The sequence below is a fragment of the Chiloscyllium plagiosum genome, unplaced genomic scaffold, assembly GCF_037043375.1.
Source record: "Chiloscyllium plagiosum isolate Xiang-an unplaced genomic scaffold, Cpla_swu_hap1 HiC_scaffold_17, whole genome shotgun sequence".
In the NCBI taxonomy this organism is placed as follows: Eukaryota; Metazoa; Chordata; class Chondrichthyes; order Orectolobiformes; family Hemiscylliidae; genus Chiloscyllium; species Chiloscyllium plagiosum.
In genome coordinates, this window is record NW_028270155.1 from 58,571,852 (window position 1) to 58,591,377 (window position 19,526).

At 41.2% G+C, this 19,526-nt stretch overlaps 1 protein-coding gene across 4 annotated transcripts in view; it reads right to left on the reverse strand.

The window, feature by feature from the left end:
• The window catches only part of fhod1 (formin homology 2 domain containing 1), a 320,810-nt gene extending 301,935 nt beyond the window's left edge, over positions 1-18,875 (reverse strand). For 2 of the 4 annotated variants that reach the window (XM_043707127.2, XM_043707126.2), the window contains exon 1: positions 18,422-18,875. In XM_043707127.2, the coding sequence (XP_043563062.2) occupies positions 18,422-18,586 (165 nt within the window). In that variant the 5' untranslated portion in view covers positions 18,587-18,875. The remainder of the gene's footprint in view (positions 1-18,421) is intronic. The other 2 variants (XM_087995958.1, XM_043707128.2) reach the window with 1 other exon arrangement.
• Positions 18,876-19,526: the final 651 nt, after the last annotated feature.

Here is a 19,526-nt window from a genome sequence, read left to right on the forward strand (position 1 = left end):
ATAGGGAATGAATTAAACAACCTATCCAGAGTGTGTGTAATTAGAGGTTTATAGACAAGTCAAAAATTGCTTTCAGTCAACTGTTATCATTACATATATGGGACAATTGGAATTGAGCAATAAATGCACCATGACCTACATTCCAAGTAGGAATAATTGGAAGTGCTAGAAAATAAATTTTGTTAATTTACATAAGTGTTCATATCTGTTACCAGATAAATAAAATATACCACTGATGCATTTTAAAAATTGGAGAAATTTGCATTTTTTGGAATTATGTATTTTTTGGAATTATGTATTTGGACAGTCACTTCTCCTCCACAAAGAGGATTGCATTGCAATACATGCCATTGATAGAGAGAGATACAATGAGCTCATTTGTTATTCTATTAATATTAGCAAGTTTTGAGAAGATTTGTAGCTCAGGTTGAGGTTCTGGATGTAGGTTTGCTCGCTGAGCTGGAAGGTTCGTTTTCAGCTTCCAACTCAGAGAGCAAACTTAATCCAGATTCTATTAATATCTAATTTTAGTGAACACTTTTAAAAGGTATCCTTTCCAAATTTCCTTCTGTTGTTCTCCATTTTAAAGTAAACAGTAAGGAGTGTATCATCTATCAGAGAGCAGGTAAGAGATGTGTTTCAATAGAACAGAAAGATCCTGGGTTCTGATCCGAAGTCTATGCTGAGTGGACCAATCTCATTTTGTTAACAGTTGTCAGCTCCCTTGAATTGGGGAGAGGGAGTTGAGAAAGTGAAGAGTCAGGACAGATACTCACTCCTGATTGCAATCCTGCACTCCTAAATGAAATAGCGCCTGCCTGGAACTCCAGTAAAAAAAAACAGCACCGTCTCTGCTGCTAAGTCATTGACAGGCTGTCTACCCTCAGTTCAGCTCACACATTTAATATGAAGAACAGGTAGGAGCCCACTGCCTCCAAGATGAGGTAATGGAAGATAATTACCAAGAGATAGAGTAGAACGTGCTTGCGAACTCTTAGAGGAGACGTTAACAGACAAGACAAGCTTAACTTTGCCAATGGGGCGTACAATATTTTGACATGTATTTACCTGCATGTGCTACTGTTGTGCTGTGTGCCCAAACTGAAAGGATGCAAAGATATTAAATCCCCACACACTGCACATTTATGATGTTTACAGACTCCAACCCAATTATCATTCCCACTGCGAAATAAACACATACAAAACACAAGTGATTTCATTTCTACCTAACATGTTCGAACAACTCAAAGGTCGGTTTACATTCGATTGTTGCAATTTGTACCCAGAACAACACACACTTCTGACTTGACCATACAGATCATCCTAAAGTCAATCCTCAGCTTCAACTGATTATGACAATTTGTTTGCTTTTAATAATTAAATATTACTATGAATAACTAGATTAATGTATACTGAATAAATGTTCTACAAGAAAGAATTCACCATCTAATTGTAACCAGCAGTAGGTTTCATTGCCCATCTTTAATATGAAGCCATCAGACAAAGTCAATATTTAGGATTGAAAATGTGTTGCTGGAAAAGCGCAGGTCAGGCAGCATCCAGGGAACAGGAGAATCGATGTTTCGGGCATAAGCCCTTCTTCAGGAATGAGGAACGAAATGTCGATTCTCCTGTTCCCTGGATGCTGCCGGACCTGCTGCGCTTTTCCAGCAACACATTTTCAGCTCTGATCTCCAGCATCTGCAGACCTCACTTTCTCCTCAATATTTAGGATTCCCAGGTCAATTCTGTTCCACGATATCCAACTATGCCGCACCTCTGCTGGACCTGCCCTGCTAATAGGATAGTGATAGTGATAGTGTTGTCTGAGACTTTGTCAGGTGTGAATCTGAAAGTTTGACTATGTCAGGCCATTTCTTGACCAGTCTGCAAGATAGCTCTCCCAATTTTGGCACTATCCCCCAGATGTTAATAAGGAGGACTTTGCAGGGTTGACAGGGCTATCATTGCATTGTCGTCAGTCTCACTTTGAGATTTTTTAGTAGCTTGATACAACAGAGTGGTTGCTAGGCACTCTGTTGTATCAAGCTACTGGAAAGGGCAGTTAAGAGTCAACTACATTGCTGTGGGCCAGGAGTCACATGTAGGCCAGATGAGGAAAGGATGGCAGATTTCCCTCCTTTAAAAGGACATTAGTGAATCAAATGGGTTTTTATGACAATTGCCGATGGTTTTATGATCATTAGACTTTTAATTCCATTTTTATTGAGCTCAAACTCCACCCTCATTGTGGGATTCAAACCTGGGTCCTAAGCCTTATCTGGGTCTCTGCATTACCCTCCCTGTGGCAGTACCACTGCACTACCAACTCCCCCATACCATTAATAGCTTAATATAAAGCAATGACATAGCAAATAAACAGTATAATGAATAAATCAGTAAATGCTGGGACTATTCAGCAGGTTGGGGAGTGCCTGTGGGCGAAGGAACAGTTAGCATTTCAGATTGATGAGTGTTAATGGATTTTGGATAGATTCATACTTGATCGGCTGAGTATTTCCACCATTTTGTGTTTTTATTTCAGGTTCTCAACATCTGCGCATTGTGATCTTACATTTGTACAATTCAATTGTTTTACACTATAGTACATCCATTTTGGAATCGCTGGTTTCCCACACACTGGTTTAATGTAACTGCATGGAAAATCCATAGGGATTTGTTAATGCTAAGTCTCTTAAAGCTTCCTTGAAACAAATACATTTCAGGTCAACATCAAACACAGTATTGATTTACCATTACTAATGAACAGCTACCATTACTGAATGAGGTCAGATCTCCTATGAAGGGGGGCAGAGGTTAAGGAATGTGAGAAAAGCAATTTTTATTAAGCTATCCTCATAATGAATGCTTAGGACAATTTAAACATATTAAGTTAATATCCTGTAGGTGAGTAGTCCACTGCTAGTTACTTATAAAAACTAAAAACGCTTCTCTACTAAGAGAAATATCTCACGAATTAATTTTGCAATGACATTCCATAAAGTTCAGAGATCACAACAGAGACAGCAACTAAATGAGACTGGATACCCTTCATTTATTTGTAATGTTCTGGCATATCATATGGCTCCTGTTAAGATTTTGAAATCATTAGCTCCATCCTTCAGTCGATCAGATTATTCAGCAGCTGACAGCTTCAAAGTTTCATCTTTTGCTTGATACGTCAGTTACTGCAGTAACCACTCTGGTGGATATTATCTCAGAGTTTCAGTAAATGTAATGAATAATGAAAATTAGGAAGTGAAACTGGACTGTTGCCCACGCGAGTGACAGAGATACAATCTAAATGGAGCTTCACAAACCAAAATTACTGTAGTTGTTAGCTACAAAACCACTTTAACCTACAAATTGTACTATTTGCTGCATTACAGGAAAGTCCAGTTTTAATGAATGTTAATTTTTCTTTATTTGTTCATGGGACGTGGGCATGCTGATGAGGGCAGCATTTATGACAGGACAGTTGTGCCTGGGTAAGGACATTCCATGCAGCATACAATAAAGTGTTATGGACAAGGCGAGCTCCATGGTGTGACTGCTGAAAGGGACAAAGTGGTTCTATACTAACCAGGGTAGCTTCTAGGTCCCTAAACAGAGGACATCAAAGCAAACATGAGCCCAAAGGATGATCATGAGTCTGATGAATGCGAGGCCTTCTCTCATGTTGTGGGATAAGGAGAAGGACCCAGATGGTAAGGAGTGAGTGGACACCCTAACACAGGGTTCCCTTGACCCTCCTCAGGACCCAAGCCTGAGCTGTAAGAGCTTTCAAACATTTTTTGTACTCCTAAGCATTCCCCGAGGATTGCCTCCGTCAAGAAAAGACAGAGCATTTTAGTCAATGCTCACTTCCAGGAAAACTCTTCTCAAAACATTAACTGTTGTACGAGAGCCCAGGGAACAGATAATACCCCTACAGAAGCAGAAGATCCCCACAAAAACAGGTGTCACATACCAACAGTGAGATAGTGTTGCTGTGCCAATTGCCACCATTAAACGCTTCACTGTGTAAAACACTTACTTCAAATCAATTAAACCGAGAAAGTGAGACCAAATACAATTTGAAGTGGATTCTCAGGGGAGCCATACTCCAGCACAAATTTGTAGGTGTTCATTCAGTATGCTTATCAGAAGCACACACCTACACATTCAACAATTCAACTGCATCCCCTGAACTACTTCGAAAACTTTATATATCTTAATAGACGTCCCTTCAAACGTTAAGAAAACAGTTGATTGAATTAGACACTCATGTTTATTGAACAATTCTGCATTCCTATGTTTGATATTCTCTAGAGAGAGAGAGATAAATAGAGATAGCAGTGATTCAAATATTGCTACCATGTGTTATAAAATCAAGGGTGGGAAAATTACACTGAACAATAGCTGCCAGATTTGATGTAAATGATTCCTTACGAAATATTACTGAGAAGTTTTTTCTGCCTCCTTATTTGGTTTAATATGTTTGAAGTCGCTAAATTCCACTTTTCTGTGCCATTTACATTGTTATGCCAAAGCTTAAAGCTAAAGGCTCAGAGACCTTTGTTATTTGTCTGTAGTTCCAGGGTGTAACGTCACACCTATGCTCGCATTTTACATATCCAGCATATACATTACCCACTCTGGTTTGCCGCTGGCAATATCACAAATTCCAAGAAGCTGACAAACAAGAAAAGTCTATCTTTGTGGCTTTTGTTTTTAAAGTAGGTGACTCAGGGACGGTTTTTAACCCTTCATCATTTGGCATGCACCTTAATAGGTCTCTACAGGCTTCTTTTTCACTTCTAAGACTTTCTGGTTACACTCTTGACAATACAGGCATAACACAATTGGCAAAATAATTAACAAATAACATCAATCTGTGAGTTGAAACTTCAAATTCCTTTCTAAGTCAAAATGAAGCAAGACTGAAATTTGTACAGAGTTAAAAAGGCATTTAGCATGCTTGCCTTCATTGCTCACACCTTTGAGTATAGGAAGGGTCACTCGATCCGAAACATTAACTCTGATTTCTCTCCATAGATGCTGCGAGACTTGAAGAGCTTTTCCAACAATTTCTGTTTTTATCTTTGGGTATAGGAGTTGGGAAGGCATGTTGAGGTTGTACAGGACACTGGTTAGGTCTCTTCTGGAGTACTGTGTGCTGTTCTGGTTGCCCTGCTACAGGAAGGATAGTATTAAGCTGGAGAGGTGCAGAAAAGATTTACTAGGATGTTGGCAGGAATGGAGGGTTTGAGTTATAAAAATAGACTGGGAAAGCCGGGACTTTTTTCGCTGGAGCATAAGATGTTGAGAGGTGACCTTATCAAGGTTTATGAAATCACGAGGGGCATGATAAGGATCTTTGCGTAGGGTGGGGGAGTTCAAAGCTAGGGGGTATATTTTTAGGGCGAGAGGAGAAAAATTTAAAAAGGACATGAGGGGTAACTTTTTTAGACAGAGTGTGTTTCGTGTGTGGAATTAACTGTCAGAGAAAGTAGTGGATGCGGGTACAATTACAATGTTTAAAAGACAGTTGGGTGAGTTCATGAACAAGAAAGGTTTGGAGGGATATGGTCCAAGTGCAGACAAGTGGGACTTATTTGAGAACATGGTTGGCGTAGCCCAGTTGGACTGAAGGGTTTGTTTCCGTGGTGTAGGACTATAACGGTCAGCTGTGAAATACTACTGGGTGTTTGATTCTTTGCAACAAGGTTGCAGGTGTATTACCACAGCTTTAACACTTATTAAACCATAATTAATGATATACCAAATTACATTTACTTCCAACCACATTGCACAACCACATACGAATTAACCACTGGTAGCAGCAATCTCACAGAGATCTACAGCAGCAGCATGGCTCTGCCCTAAATCTAACACAGCTTTGATGGTTTGTTGCCATTGTATCCAATGAAAATGTGGTGCTGCAGGTTGTTACAAAATATACTGGGTGATAACAGATTATTCAAAGCCGAATCCACTTTTTTGATGCGAGAGACAATAGACAAAGCTTTCAGCATTTCAGCGTTAACTTTAGCAAGAATGTGACTGACGCAATAGAGATTAAAACAGGTGCAGTCAGTGGAATGTGACAATTTCCCCTGATCTCAGAGCTGTCCTGCAGTTATGCACTACACCTGACATTTTTGCAACTAGTGACTTGTATCGGTTCATGACGACAGTGTTGATTTATTACTGTTTATTTTTGTCAGAAACCTCATTTGCTCTCTTTTCTCCTGCCTTCTCTCCTTTTTAAAATCTGGATTGCAGTTTCACAAGTGTTGGGTTTCAGTTCCAGAAAGAAGCCATGTGGTCAATCATTATATGTCTTGCCCTCCATCCAAAGTTCACATATGTTTTCCAGCCAAGGTAAAGGAGAAATTGATAGTGAGTGAGTATCTCACCTTTCATAATATAATCTTTTAAACCACGCTTTTCAATCTCCGACAACAATCAGTGAAGTCAGCACTGACCAGGGATCTCCCTGGTTGTAAAACTAAATCACTCAGTAAAATCATTATGGGAGCTGTTTATACATTCCCCCCTCCCCCCCCACCCATGTTAAAGATGAGCTATTTAGTGACCTGCAAAATTATCAGGGGTGTGGGAAGGGAAATGGAAAAGACCAGCAAATAGATCCACATTTTCTAAGTAAATTCATAACTTTTAGCAGGGTGGGAGGGTAGGTCTGGGTGGGATGCTGTTCGGAGGGTTAATGCAGACCCGATGGGCCTCTTTCTGCATTGCCGGGTTTCTACAATTCTAAGTCTTGAATTTGCCTTTCCCTAGCTCAAGACTCTGCTACCATGTCTTAGGTTTGCAATCGGATTTGAAATACATTTTAATGGGTTTTGCTTTTTTATCAGTTCATTCAACTATTTTCATAAAATTGCTGCGAGACGGCAAAGCTCAGGGTTTGCGACTTTTCCTCCTGCTTTAGACCTCTGACAGTCTGGCTGGATGTTCTTTGCACCTAGTAATTCAACATCTCCCTTGCAGGTTAGAGGTCTGAACCAGAAACAGAATTGAAAGTTGGATGGGACTAGAGACCAGTTTCATGAATGCCTCATTGTCGTTCACATAGTTACACAGAATTCACAAACACAAAAATGGGTAATTCAGCCCGACTGGTAATTATATTTAATCCACCTATTTAGACATGCTGTGACATATCTCAGGGGTAGATGGGACTTAAACTCTGATCTTCTGATCCAGAGGTGGAGACATTACCACTGCGTTACAAGGACTAAGCCCAGTTACTGTATAATGTTTACGCTCTACACAACACACCCTGGCTTAATTACATTGCTCCTTCCACTTTTACCCACATTTCCCTCTATTCTGTGTTCATAGAATCCCTATAGTGTGAACACAGGCCCTTCCACCCAAGTCCACACCAATGTTCCGAAGAGTAACCCACTCAGACCCATTCCCCCTACCCTATATTTACCCCTGACTAATGCACCTAACCTACACATCCCTGAACACTATGAGCAATTTAGCAAGGCCAATTCACCTAACCAGCACATCTTTGGGAGGAAGCCGGAGCACCCAGAGGAAACCCAGGCAGACAGTCACCTAAGGCTGGAATTGAACCCAGGTCCCTGACGCTGAGGCAGCAGTGCTAACCACTGAGCCACCATGCTGCCGTGCCACCCTCTCATATTCGCTCATGTCTCCATCAAGTGCATCAGTGCACTCCTTCAACCGTTCCACATTCTTACTAATCTCTATGTAAAGAAATTTCACCTAAATTCCTCATTGAATTTCTTAGTCTCTATCATATATTCAGCAAAACTCCTTAAGTACCTTCCAAACCCATGGCCACTACCACCTAAAAAAGGACAAAAGCAACAAATATCTGGGAACACCACCACCTGCAAGTTCCCCTCCAAGCCTCTCACCATCCTGTATTGATGTTCCTTCAGTGTCATTGGGTCAAAATCCTGAAATTCCCTCCCTAATGGCATGGTGGGGCTACCTTTCATACATGGACTGAAGCAGTTTAAGAAGGCAGCTCACCACCACCTTCTCAATGGCAACTAGGGACAGGCAATAAATGTTGCTCGGCCTGTGAGTGAAATGTTTCAAAACATTCTCATTCTGACTTCACCCAACAAAATTTGCTTTGTTGATAGTTGCTTCACAATGTTGTAATATGTTGACCATCAGATCTATTCACTCCTTGACAACATTCATAGGAATTACTCATTTTGTTTCCTATCTGCAGTACTTCACACTTCACTTGACTGATTCGGATTTATCATTTTTCAGTCACACAGAGATCATGGCCAACTTTTAGTTTGAACTTTCTAAGCTGTTTCCCAAGAGTCCATTTCTCCTTCTATTTTTGTTCCATTTCTGCAACTGGAATGCAGTCACTGTTATTGGTGTATAAAGAAAAATAAATACTTCTGATAATACCCCACTTTTCACAAATTTAGGCCATTTCAAAATGCTTTTCAGTCATTTTGTTTTGAAGTGTAATCACTATATTATGTAAAATTGGCAGCAGCCAATTTGCACAGAGCAAGGTCTCAAAGCAATATGACAATATTGGGGTGGCATGGTGGCTCAGTGATTAGCACTGCTACCTCACAGCACCAGGGACCTGGATTCAATTCCAGCCTCGGGCAATCGTACATGTGGAGTTTGCACATTCTCCCAGTGTCTGCATGGGTTTCCTCCAGGAGTCCGGCTTCCTCCCACACTCCAAAGATGTGCAGATTAGGTAAATTGCCCCATAGTGTTCAGGGATGTATAGGTTAGGAGCATTAGGGGTAAATATAGGCTAGGAGGAGAATGGGTCTGGGTGGATTACTCTTTGGAGGGTCAGTGAGGATGAAGGGCCTGTATCCTGTAGGGTTTCTATGACACAGCACAGTCAGTCTCAATTTTTGATGCTGTTTAATGGATAAATGGCAGGACACTAAGGAGATCTTCCTAGCTCTTTCCTAAATAGTTTCATGGGCTCTTTTACGCTCACATGAGAGACCAGAGATGCCTTTGATCTACTATCTAACCTCACAGTAGCTCTCACAGCGTAATATCCCAGCAATTTATATATTGTGCTCAAGTATCTGGAAATGGGAAGTGGAACATACAATTTCTGACTCATTAGCTCTGTGGCAGCACTCTTGTCCTACCTGATATCCAATTAGAACAATTGCAATCCTCTAATGATGTTCCGAGTTCACATAAAGAAACTTGGCAAACAGCCTGTAACATACTTTTCAAATTGAGGATAAGTAGGAGCGCCAACCTTATCCATTTTGTGATCGATCAGGTAGAAAGAGGGAAACAAATGGTCTTGAACTTTTATATTTCAGTCATCGAAACAAGGTACTTCTCAATGTTTTCATTGCAATACCTAGTCAAACTTTACCAAATTGAATTGCTTATGATAAAAAAAATCAACAAATGCCTGTCTTCCAACATGAACTTCTGTTATCCAAAAGTTGTCATCATAATTGGTAGTTCCTTGTAGACAAGGATGGCTCTTCTCCACTCTCAGGCAGAGTCTGCAAGTGGCTGTATAGACTGATATGATTAGCGCAGATCCAAAGTATCACTGGTATGGAAGCATTGTCTTCTCAGAAAGGCTAAGCAGACTAGGGCTCCACTCACTGGAGTTTAGAAAAATGAGAAGCGATCTCAATGAAACATCTCGCATTCTTAAGATCAATGCTGAGAAGATATCTCCCCCACCACGGGAGAGTCTTAGGCCAGAAGGCAGTCTTGGAATAAAGGAGCACCAAGTTAAGATTGAGATGATCCACAATTGCCTCTCTCAGAAGGTTGAAAGTCTTTGAAACTCCTTGCCACAGAGAGCTGTGGGAATAAGCCCTTGTGAATATTTAAGGCTGAGATAGATAGATTTTTGATCAGTGGTGGGGGGCGGGGCGGGGGGGGAGCTAAGGGTTATGGGGAAAAGGGCAGAAAAGTAGATGTGAACAATGTTGGAACGGCCATGATCCTATTGAACGGTGGAGCCGTTCGAGGGGCTGAATGTCTTATTCCAGTTCCTATTGCTTATGGTCTTCGTATGACAATCAGTCATTCTCAGAATATAGACAGAAATATACTATTAAATCACCATCAGGAGGAAGTTACAATGCATCGCACCCCTCCCCAGCCCACAGCTGCAGTATTAATTTTTATTTCCCTTTTATTTTGTTTGACCACCTCTAACAATTGGAGAAAACAAATCGTCAAAAGGTGAGTGCCGTAAAATATACATGGTGGGACTCTTCGGTACTTTCCTGGCGTGCTTCATTTTTATCATTTAAAGATAGTTGTGAAATGAATGGTTCTTCTTTTCCTTTCTCAGTTCCTCTCAATGTTAATCTATACCACCTAACTCAGTTACATGAGTTGCGATAGAGACCATCAGTGTGAGGCCTAGCTCAGAATGGCAAGGTACAATTGGGGAATAGGTCACACTATCCACTAAGCACTGTGTACCCTTCCCTCAATCACAAGATGGAGATTCTTGTTTCTTTTTACAAAGGGGAAGGGACAAGCCATCTGAAAAAGTTCCACAGAGGCCAATGTCCCATCACCAAGTTACCATGTATTAATAAAAGGTAAGTCCTTGACACTGATTCAGCTCCCGCAGAGCCAACTCTCAAAGTGAGCAAAACCTCTGAAAGATGGAGATTAAATGTCAGATAAAATATCTGCGAAGTACATCAGCAAATAAAACATTGACATCACACTCTCTTAACCTGAAAAGGGCTCAATTGTTCAATGATAGAGGCAGCATGAGGAAGAGAGCTTTGTGTCTGACGGAAATGAAATGTCACCATCTGCTATGGTGAGGTTTGAACCATGTCCCCAGAACAGCAGCCTGGGTCCTGGATTACTATTCCAGTGATATGAAAATATGTGTCAAAATGTGTGTCAGGCAGCATCTGAAGACCAGGAGAATGGACGTTTCAGGCATAAGCCCTTCATCAGGAATGAGGCTTGTGGGCCAAGGGTGCTGAGAGATAAATGGGGAGGCGGGGGGGTGAAGGTAACTGGGAATGTGATGGGTGGATGAAAATATGTCACCATCTCCCTGGCATTGAGGTTACAACATTCCTGAAATGAGACCAGCGGGTCGGGGGGTTCATATGTTCCATGTACCCCTTTCATTTATCAAACTATTTGGAAAAGGCTACTTCAACAGGAAGTAAACAAAATGGCTGACATCAAGCTAAGCAATAGGCAGGGTAGAGGTGACCTTGAGTACCTGTCGTTTATTCATTGGTGTTCAAACAAGTGATTTCTCTCACAGCCCAGTGTAGTGGTCTCTCAGTCCAGTATGGCCTCGGTGCAGACTTCCAGTCTCAAGGTGATTCCTCGAAGTGTGGTCCCACCACAGCTAAGCACACAAGAAAGTGTTTGAACTTTCAGCTTTATTCCTTTATTTTTTATCTAAAACTAAGAATGTCTGCAATGTGTAACTTTAACCTCATCCTTTCTTTCTACCCTGTTCTTAAGATTCTGTACCTAGGTACTTGGATGTAAGATGGCACCTTGCATGGCAACATTAAACACTTTTCACTGTACTCCTGCACTTTTGTACTTGAGTACACGTGACAATAAAATCAAAATAAAATAGCCCTCGAGTATAAAATGTACCAACGAGTGCTTAGAGTTGGGGACAGGACGGGGTGCAGTCTATGTCAGGTGACTACCTTCATCAGTGGAAAGATGGACCAGTGAAGATAGAAGACAACTGGGAGAAAAGAGTTGGAATATTGCGTGCAATTCTGGTCTCCTTCCTATCGGAAAGATGTTTTGAAACTTGAAAGGGTTCAGAAAAGATTTACAAGGATGTTGCCAGGGTTGGAGGATCTGAGCTACAGGGAGAGGCTGAATAGGCTGGGGCTGTTTTCACTGGAGTGTCGGAGGCTGAGGGGTGACCTTATAGAAGTTTACAAAATTATGAGGGGCACGGATAGGATAAATAGACAAAGTCTTTTCCCTGGGGTCATGGAGTCCAGAACTAGAGGGCATATGTTTAGAGTGAGAGGGAAAGATATAAAAGAGACCTAAGGGACAACTTTTTCACGCAGAGGGTGGTACGTGTATGGAATGAGCTGCCAGAGGAAGTGATGGAGGCTGGTACAATTGCAACAATTAAAAGGCATTTGGATGGGTATATGAATAGGAAGGGTTTGGAGGGATATGGGCCGGGTGCTGGCAGGTAGGACTAGATTGGGTTGGGATATCTGGTCAGCATGGACGGGTTGGACCGAGGGGTCTGTTTCCATGAACATCTCTATGACTTAATCCCAGCAGCAACCACTTGCATTATTTCATAGATCGCTTCAGAAATGGCAAAACCAAATGAGTAACAGTCAGAACTTCCAGACACCACATCAGCAAGAAGACAGCTATGTACTTCCCTATGTACTGAAGTGACTGACATTCTCCCAAGCACTGACGATCTCAGTACTGGTCAGGAATTAAAAATGAGAGTTTTCTGGGCTGGATATATCAGTACACACATACAGCCAACAGAATACGGTGAAGAACTTGAAGCAACAAGTCAATATATTGCGAAAATATTGTGCGCAATGTTGGGCCCCATATCTCAGGAAGGATATATTGGCCCTAGAGCATGTCCAGAGGAGAATCACGAGAATGGTCCCAGGAATTAAAGGCTTAACATATGAGGAACATTTGAGGACTCTGGGTCTATACTCGATGGAGTTTAGAAGGATAGCGGGAGGGGGGAACCTAACTGAAACATACAGAATACTGAATGGTCTGGATGGAGTGGAAGTTGGGAAGATGTTTTCATTGATAGGAGAGACTAGGACCCAAGGGCACAGTCTTAGAGTCAAGGGAAGACCTTTTAGAACGTAGATAAGGAGAAATTTTTTCAACCAGAAAGTGTTGAATCTATGGAATGCGCTGCCACAGAAGGCTGTGGAGGCCAAGACACTGAATATATTTAAGACAGAGATAGATAGGTTCTCGATTGTCAAGGGGATCTAGGGTTATGGGGAAAAGGTGGGAGAATAGGGATGAGAAACTTATCAGCCATAATTGAATGGCCTAACGTCTGCTCCTATGTCTTATGGTCTTAAAGGATTCTTAAAGCTGTCAGTACAAACAAAGAGACTGGAAAATATAGCATAAACTTTGGAGAAAATAACAAATATAACATCAATTTAATGATGGACCTATCATTTATACCTAGGTTTATATATAATTTTGAGGAAAACATTGTCAAAGCACTTCATTTCAGATACCTGTTTGCAAAGTTTGGGTTTGGGCTAGCAAGTGATGTTTGCATGACATAAAGTGCCAGACAATAACTATCCCTAACAATACAGAATATAATCATCCCTCCTTAACATTCAACATCACCGAATCCCCTACTATCAACATTCTGAGGGTTACCATTGACCCGAACCCGATTGGGGCCAGCTGTAAAAAGATTAATGGCTCTAAGAGCAAGATTGGAGGTTGGCTATCAGCTGTGAGTAATATACCGCCTGATCCCCACAAATCTTGTCCAGCATTAGGGGGCCTAAGCCAAGGGTGTGATGGAATATAGCTCCAACTACAATCAAGAAGCCTTGTGCCATCCACGAACAAGCAGCCCACCCCATCCACAACCTTCAGCATTCTTTCCCTCCACCATTGACATAGTGGCAGCAGTTTGGCAACACTCAAAATACACAGGGGAAATTTGGAAAATTCACCCCCTAAAACGCCCAGGGAAATTTAATTACAGGCACAACCAGTGAAAGATCACCCAACCTGCCCCATAAGAATGGGCAGAATCTGTACGGGGTTACTTCTGCAGTCGAAGCTGCTTCTCTCTCCCGTTTGCAGCTGATGCTGACAGTGAATGTGTCAGAGCAGCTGCCTGTGATCGTAAGAGCAGCAAGAAGCAGTTTGTCAGTAATGGGCCAGAGGATGTGGCGCTACTGAGGACACACCTGCGTAAAGATGATAAGGCCACAAAGGGGAGAGAGGGGCTGCAAGTTGGAAATAAGGGTTGCAAAGGGGGAATAAGGGCTGCAGAAGTGGCAGAGAAGCTGAAAAGGATTTGAGAGGCTTGTATTGGACCAAACCAAACCCCCTCAAAATATATTACGATGATAACTCAGACCCTAACCTTTTCTGACTTTAAAGATCTTGTGTTCCAGATGCAATTCTATTGGTCAAACTACTCGAATTTAAGCAAAACAAACTTTATTTTTACACAGCAGTTAAAATACAGACTTTTTTAAAAAATTGGCTTAATTGTAATTCTGTGGAAATGCTTAACAAGATAATATATACAGTATTAACCACTACGAATTAATTATTCCAATACAGTAACATCCCATAAGCGCATCCTTGGCCAAGGCAAATTCAGTGAAATACATTAGCTCACATGCAATTCTAGCAGCAGGAACAGAACCATAGCTTTTAGTGTAACAGTGAGAGGAATAAGAGCTTCCATGTCCAGCTTCAAGTCCCCAGTAACTGCTGCTGAAAGCTAAAACTAAAGCTCCTGGTTCTGTGGAAGCTTCAGACTGCTTCTATTGGTCTAACTTTAAAACAAACCCAAGACCTCACAAGCTGTTTACTTTATTGGCTTTGAGCAGTCTGCTCATCACCTCGGTCTTAGTCTTTCATCATAAAATGGTCAAAATACACCTCTTAAAGCCATAGTATCATCACAGGCTGTAAAAGGAAGATGGGGGTTAAAAAGGGGAAAGAAGGGCAGCAAAGATGAGGAGGAGATGAATTCTGACAGTTCAAAGAATCTCACATACTGAGAATTACTTGAGGTGCCAGTGGCGATGTTAGAGATAAATATACAATCATTTAGTTGTGACCTCATAGGTTTGTGGATGTATGCTTATGATAAATGTGTTTTTGGGTACAGGTGTGTGACATATTTTGAAAAATTAACTTTTGTTGCTAATTTATGTCTACAGAAATACAACTTATACTAATAAAGTTGCTTTAGTATAATAAAACTGATGAATTTGCTTCACTGAAGTATTACAAAACAAAATAATGACAGTGCTGTTACGTCAGATTATCGACCGAGAGCTAGAAAGTAGCATGAGGAAGGATAGCTCCTTTGGAGCCAGGATAGGTGTAATATGCCAAATAGAAACAGAACATTTACAACCCCAAAGGAAACACAGTGTTTATTAACTCTCTAGTCTCCACAGGTTATAGCAGAGCAGAAACCTGCATGCAAATTGAAACACTTGTTCTTTAGTCTCCAGCTACTAATGACCTAACAGTTGACTCTTTTTTAACATTTGAAATGTAAAGGTAGGTTATTTACCTTTATAAGTGCTTATAAATGATACCAAAGAAGTTGAAGCTGTCTATCCCAAGTTGATCCACAATAATCACGGCCTGAGTTCAGCTGCACTAACCATCTCACATCAGTGCAACTTCACTACCTCAGAGCAAAGTGCAAACCATATGACAGTTATAAATTAATCTTCAGAACAGTTTATTGGCAACAGACATATTGATGTTACATGGTAACCAATTATAGAAGGAACTAATGACAGAAAGTTACCAGTCAGAAAACTAAAAGGAAGGCAAAAGGTTATATATCAGGTGTTCATCATACAGGAGAGGGCACCAGGAAGTTTATCTACTCAACCATTTTATCAGTGAAGCAGCAATGGGAACAAATTATATTCTAAGGGAGTAGGTGAGGAAAGTCACTGTTGCTATTCACAAACACCTCCTTGTAAGTAAACAAAACTGTCAAAAGCCACAAAGCATTTTGCAATATTGAACATGGAATCTGAAGTAAAGAAAAGACTTCCAGTTATTGCTGAAAAATGTGTATTGTCAAAGTTTTTTCTCTTGCTTTCAACAGGACAATTTGTAAGAGTTTTTACTTAAGGGCAAAATTGTCATTTATACGGTTATGCATTATCCAGCAAATGTTCTCTCACTGCAGAATCACAATTAATATTGGATACAGTGTCATGAGTTTCCTAAGCATGGACTGGTTGGGATATGGTCTGTAACATGCTTGTTAAGAACAGCCAAAAGGTATATTCCATACAATTGAAAGTTGGCCTTATTGACAACCTCACAAATAGGGCCGGAACAGACCGTTCACTGTATTTCATGTGGAAATAGGAGTATCAAAGCCATCTTGCAGGATAACCTGATTAGAACATTTCTCATTGTGTCTCACATAGTGATACACTGGTGATGCACTGGCAATCACTTTTGGTCCTGAAAACTCCACAGTCCACCTCAGGTAAGATAACTCAAATGTTTGAGCTTCAGGTATTTCATGTTGCTATTACACAAATAAATTCTGGGGTATAGAAATTTCAGAGCTGGTATGAAGCCAGGTTTGTAGGCCTTGCATTCAAAAGATTGTTTCAAACAGCACATTCCTTTAGGTTTTCCCAACAAGCAAGGCACTGACCATATATAACCAGTCCACATTTGCAATACAGAGTTTGACATTAGATGGCATTCTTGAATTAGACAGCATTTGCTGGATAATCCTGTGAGTGAAGAATTATGCTGCCAACCAAATTAGGATTGTCAGGTGGGTTTCCAGTACAACACCCTTGCGTGTACTGGAAGCTGAATTTATTAATACACAGGGTCCTATTCTTTCGATGGAAAGAACACATACATGCACTGTTCCCACTTCAACACGTCATGGCACGACTCTGAGAAATGAACCAAAGTCAACCTGTTTGGTTTAAAATTTAAACAAAACCTGGAAGAAGTTATCTGTCAATCATCATTAACTGCTGAATTCTCCATGACAATGCCTCTATCGATCAGAATTTTCTTGCCAACCAAACAGCACTCTCCTCTCATAAAGCATAAACATTGGCTTTTCCCCTTAAAATCAGCATTTATTTTGTGATTTGCCTAGTTGAGTGCAAGATGAAATGCTTATAAAGATGTGTCTTATAAGCTGCAGCAGAACTCAGCAAGATATCAGAAGCATTTAATTATTGTGAACTACAAACATTTTACTGACATTGGCCCAGACACTGGGAGATCTTCAAATAACGGCATGTAATCCTGTATATCCACCTGACAGAACAGATTAATGACTGGACCGAATGGTGACACACAGTGCAGCACTTCATCAAGACTGCCCTGTTTATGTGCTCAAGTGTGGGCTTCGAACCCACAACTCTGACTCAGAAGCAAGAATGCTACCAATGAACAACAAACATTTAACACGGTATTTTAAAATCAGGAATACTGCTTTTGAACAACAGTCCAAATAAGCCAAGAACATGGAAGTGAGTGTACAGGAAAACAATGAATTTCCCACCACGGTCATTCTGTATCAACAATGCCTTTAGGATACTGTGGTTACAGTAGATTACAATGTGTGCCAAGCCATCAATATGTTCGCCAGATGTCTGTTATACACAATATTCCTCTTTTGTACATCAGCACTGAGCCAGGACCTGGCAATCTAGAACTGCCATTTAAGGGTCAGAATAAAAAGTGTGTGGGTCTGGAGTTGTATATAAACCAGACTGGGTAAGGATGGCATGCTTCTTCCCCAAAAGGATACCACTGGAACAGCTTGGAATTGTCAACAAACCAGCAGTTTCATGATGGTTTTACTGACATCAAAGTGAATTTAAATTGTCAACTGTCGAAGGGGGCGGGGTGGACGTTGAACTCACTGGCTTGAGGCAATCTGACATTCGAGCGTCCTGTCCCTTCCTATAGCTCTAGCTGCACTTGTACAGGACCTTAACTGCTAATTATTACCGACAACACAAGATGTGGGTATTCCAACTAACAGTATGGAGGGGTCATGAATTCCAGCTACCACAATTGCTCAATGCACCAACAAGAGTATATTTTTAAAAGGACTTCACAATCATCAGGCAGAAAGATTCAACAAAACAATCCAATAAAGGGAGGGAGGATAATAGAAGCGAAGAACAGAATTGGCTGCCAGAAGGATACCCTTCAAACTGCTTGGAAGATGCTGGCACCTTTCAAATGGTAATTGCACAATCCGGAGAGTCCAAGCCATTTCAAATGTTTAAGGGAGAGGGGAGAGAGGGGGTGGGGAAGAGGGCAACGGTCCCTTTAATGCTTTCAAGTGTTTATGGACATTCGAGGTCACCCCCCATTGTTCAAAAGAAACCCAGTGTCTAATCAGAGGAAGTCAGTTACAAAATTCAGATCGGATGACATTTTTTATTTTAGAACAGAGGATCTAACTGGAACTGACAGTGAAAGGTAATGAGAAAGCTGAGCTCCCTGAGCCAGGGTTTGCCCCCTTTCCTATGAGTACACCTGTGGAGGAGTTTTGCAGCAACAGGGCAATAGCCTCCACCCGGGATGGGGGAGGTGGGGGCGATACTGTGTTTATCGATGATTGTCTAAAAAGTCCAGGGCGAACCATGAGTCAGCCTCTTGCCCTCAGAATGAAGCTTACCTTTAGTGGGGAGTCCAGCAGCTTGTGAACTCCCGCCACTTGCTCTATTAAAGGGATGGTTTCATAGAAGTTGTAGGTCGGCGGTCTCCTGGGCTCAGGGAAGTTGGTGCAAACGAACGGGTCCGTGTCATCCAGATACTGCACTCTGCACGTTATAGTCGCCATAGTCAAACTTCTTCCTTAACACTGCACATAAACCGAGTTGGTAAAGGACACACAGTCCCAGCGTGTGTGTTAGACAGTGGCCCTAATCCCAGACTGTATCCCTGAAGGAGCTATCTCAGCGAAGCAGACCTTGACGCAACCCGGAAGTAAGACTCAGTCAGGCAGCGGCTTAAAGAGGGAACGGACGCGACTTGTCACTGACTGAACTCATTCTCTTCACATTTCAGGACGGCGCTATTTTTAATTTGTTCTCGCTTGTTGCCATTTACAACCGGTCGTCTGAAAATAAACAAGGCACTGAGTCCAACAAAACCTGTTGCATTCCCAGCACTGGCGTAAATAATGAGTCATGGGCAGCGGAGCATATTTCCCACAGGGAGCTAACACTTCTTTGCGTGCAAGACCGAGTTGAAGTTTCAGTTCGTGTCCAACGAATTGGTGGGAGGTTGCAATTCTTCCACGGACACATTGAGATTGCCTGCTGGAGTGGGAATTCCTCTAGTGTTTTGCCTACAACGCTTTCCCCTTAGCTAATATCACGAAAAAATAGATTCGCTGATCATTCACCTTTCCGGGATCTTACTGTGCACATTTTTTTCCTCCCCGCATTTAACAGGATATTTTTTGAACATGAAGACTCAGATATTACTAAGGTACACCAAAGCAGCTGAAAAATGGAACTTCTTTCCTAACAAGTTAGTTTTAAGTTGCTGCAAGACATTTTATTAATCGTGTTTTTTTTAAAGCATCATAACATTGAGACTATTATGAGAATGTCTGTGCTTTATTGTTTCAGACATCCTGCCGGAAATAACTATCTTCAGAAATAACTAGGCATCATTTTAATAAGATCATTGTGAAATTCATTTAAACAGTCCAGCACAATGCCCCTCATAGCAATATCGAACCTCCCGGAATATTTAGGAATTAAATTGTTCTT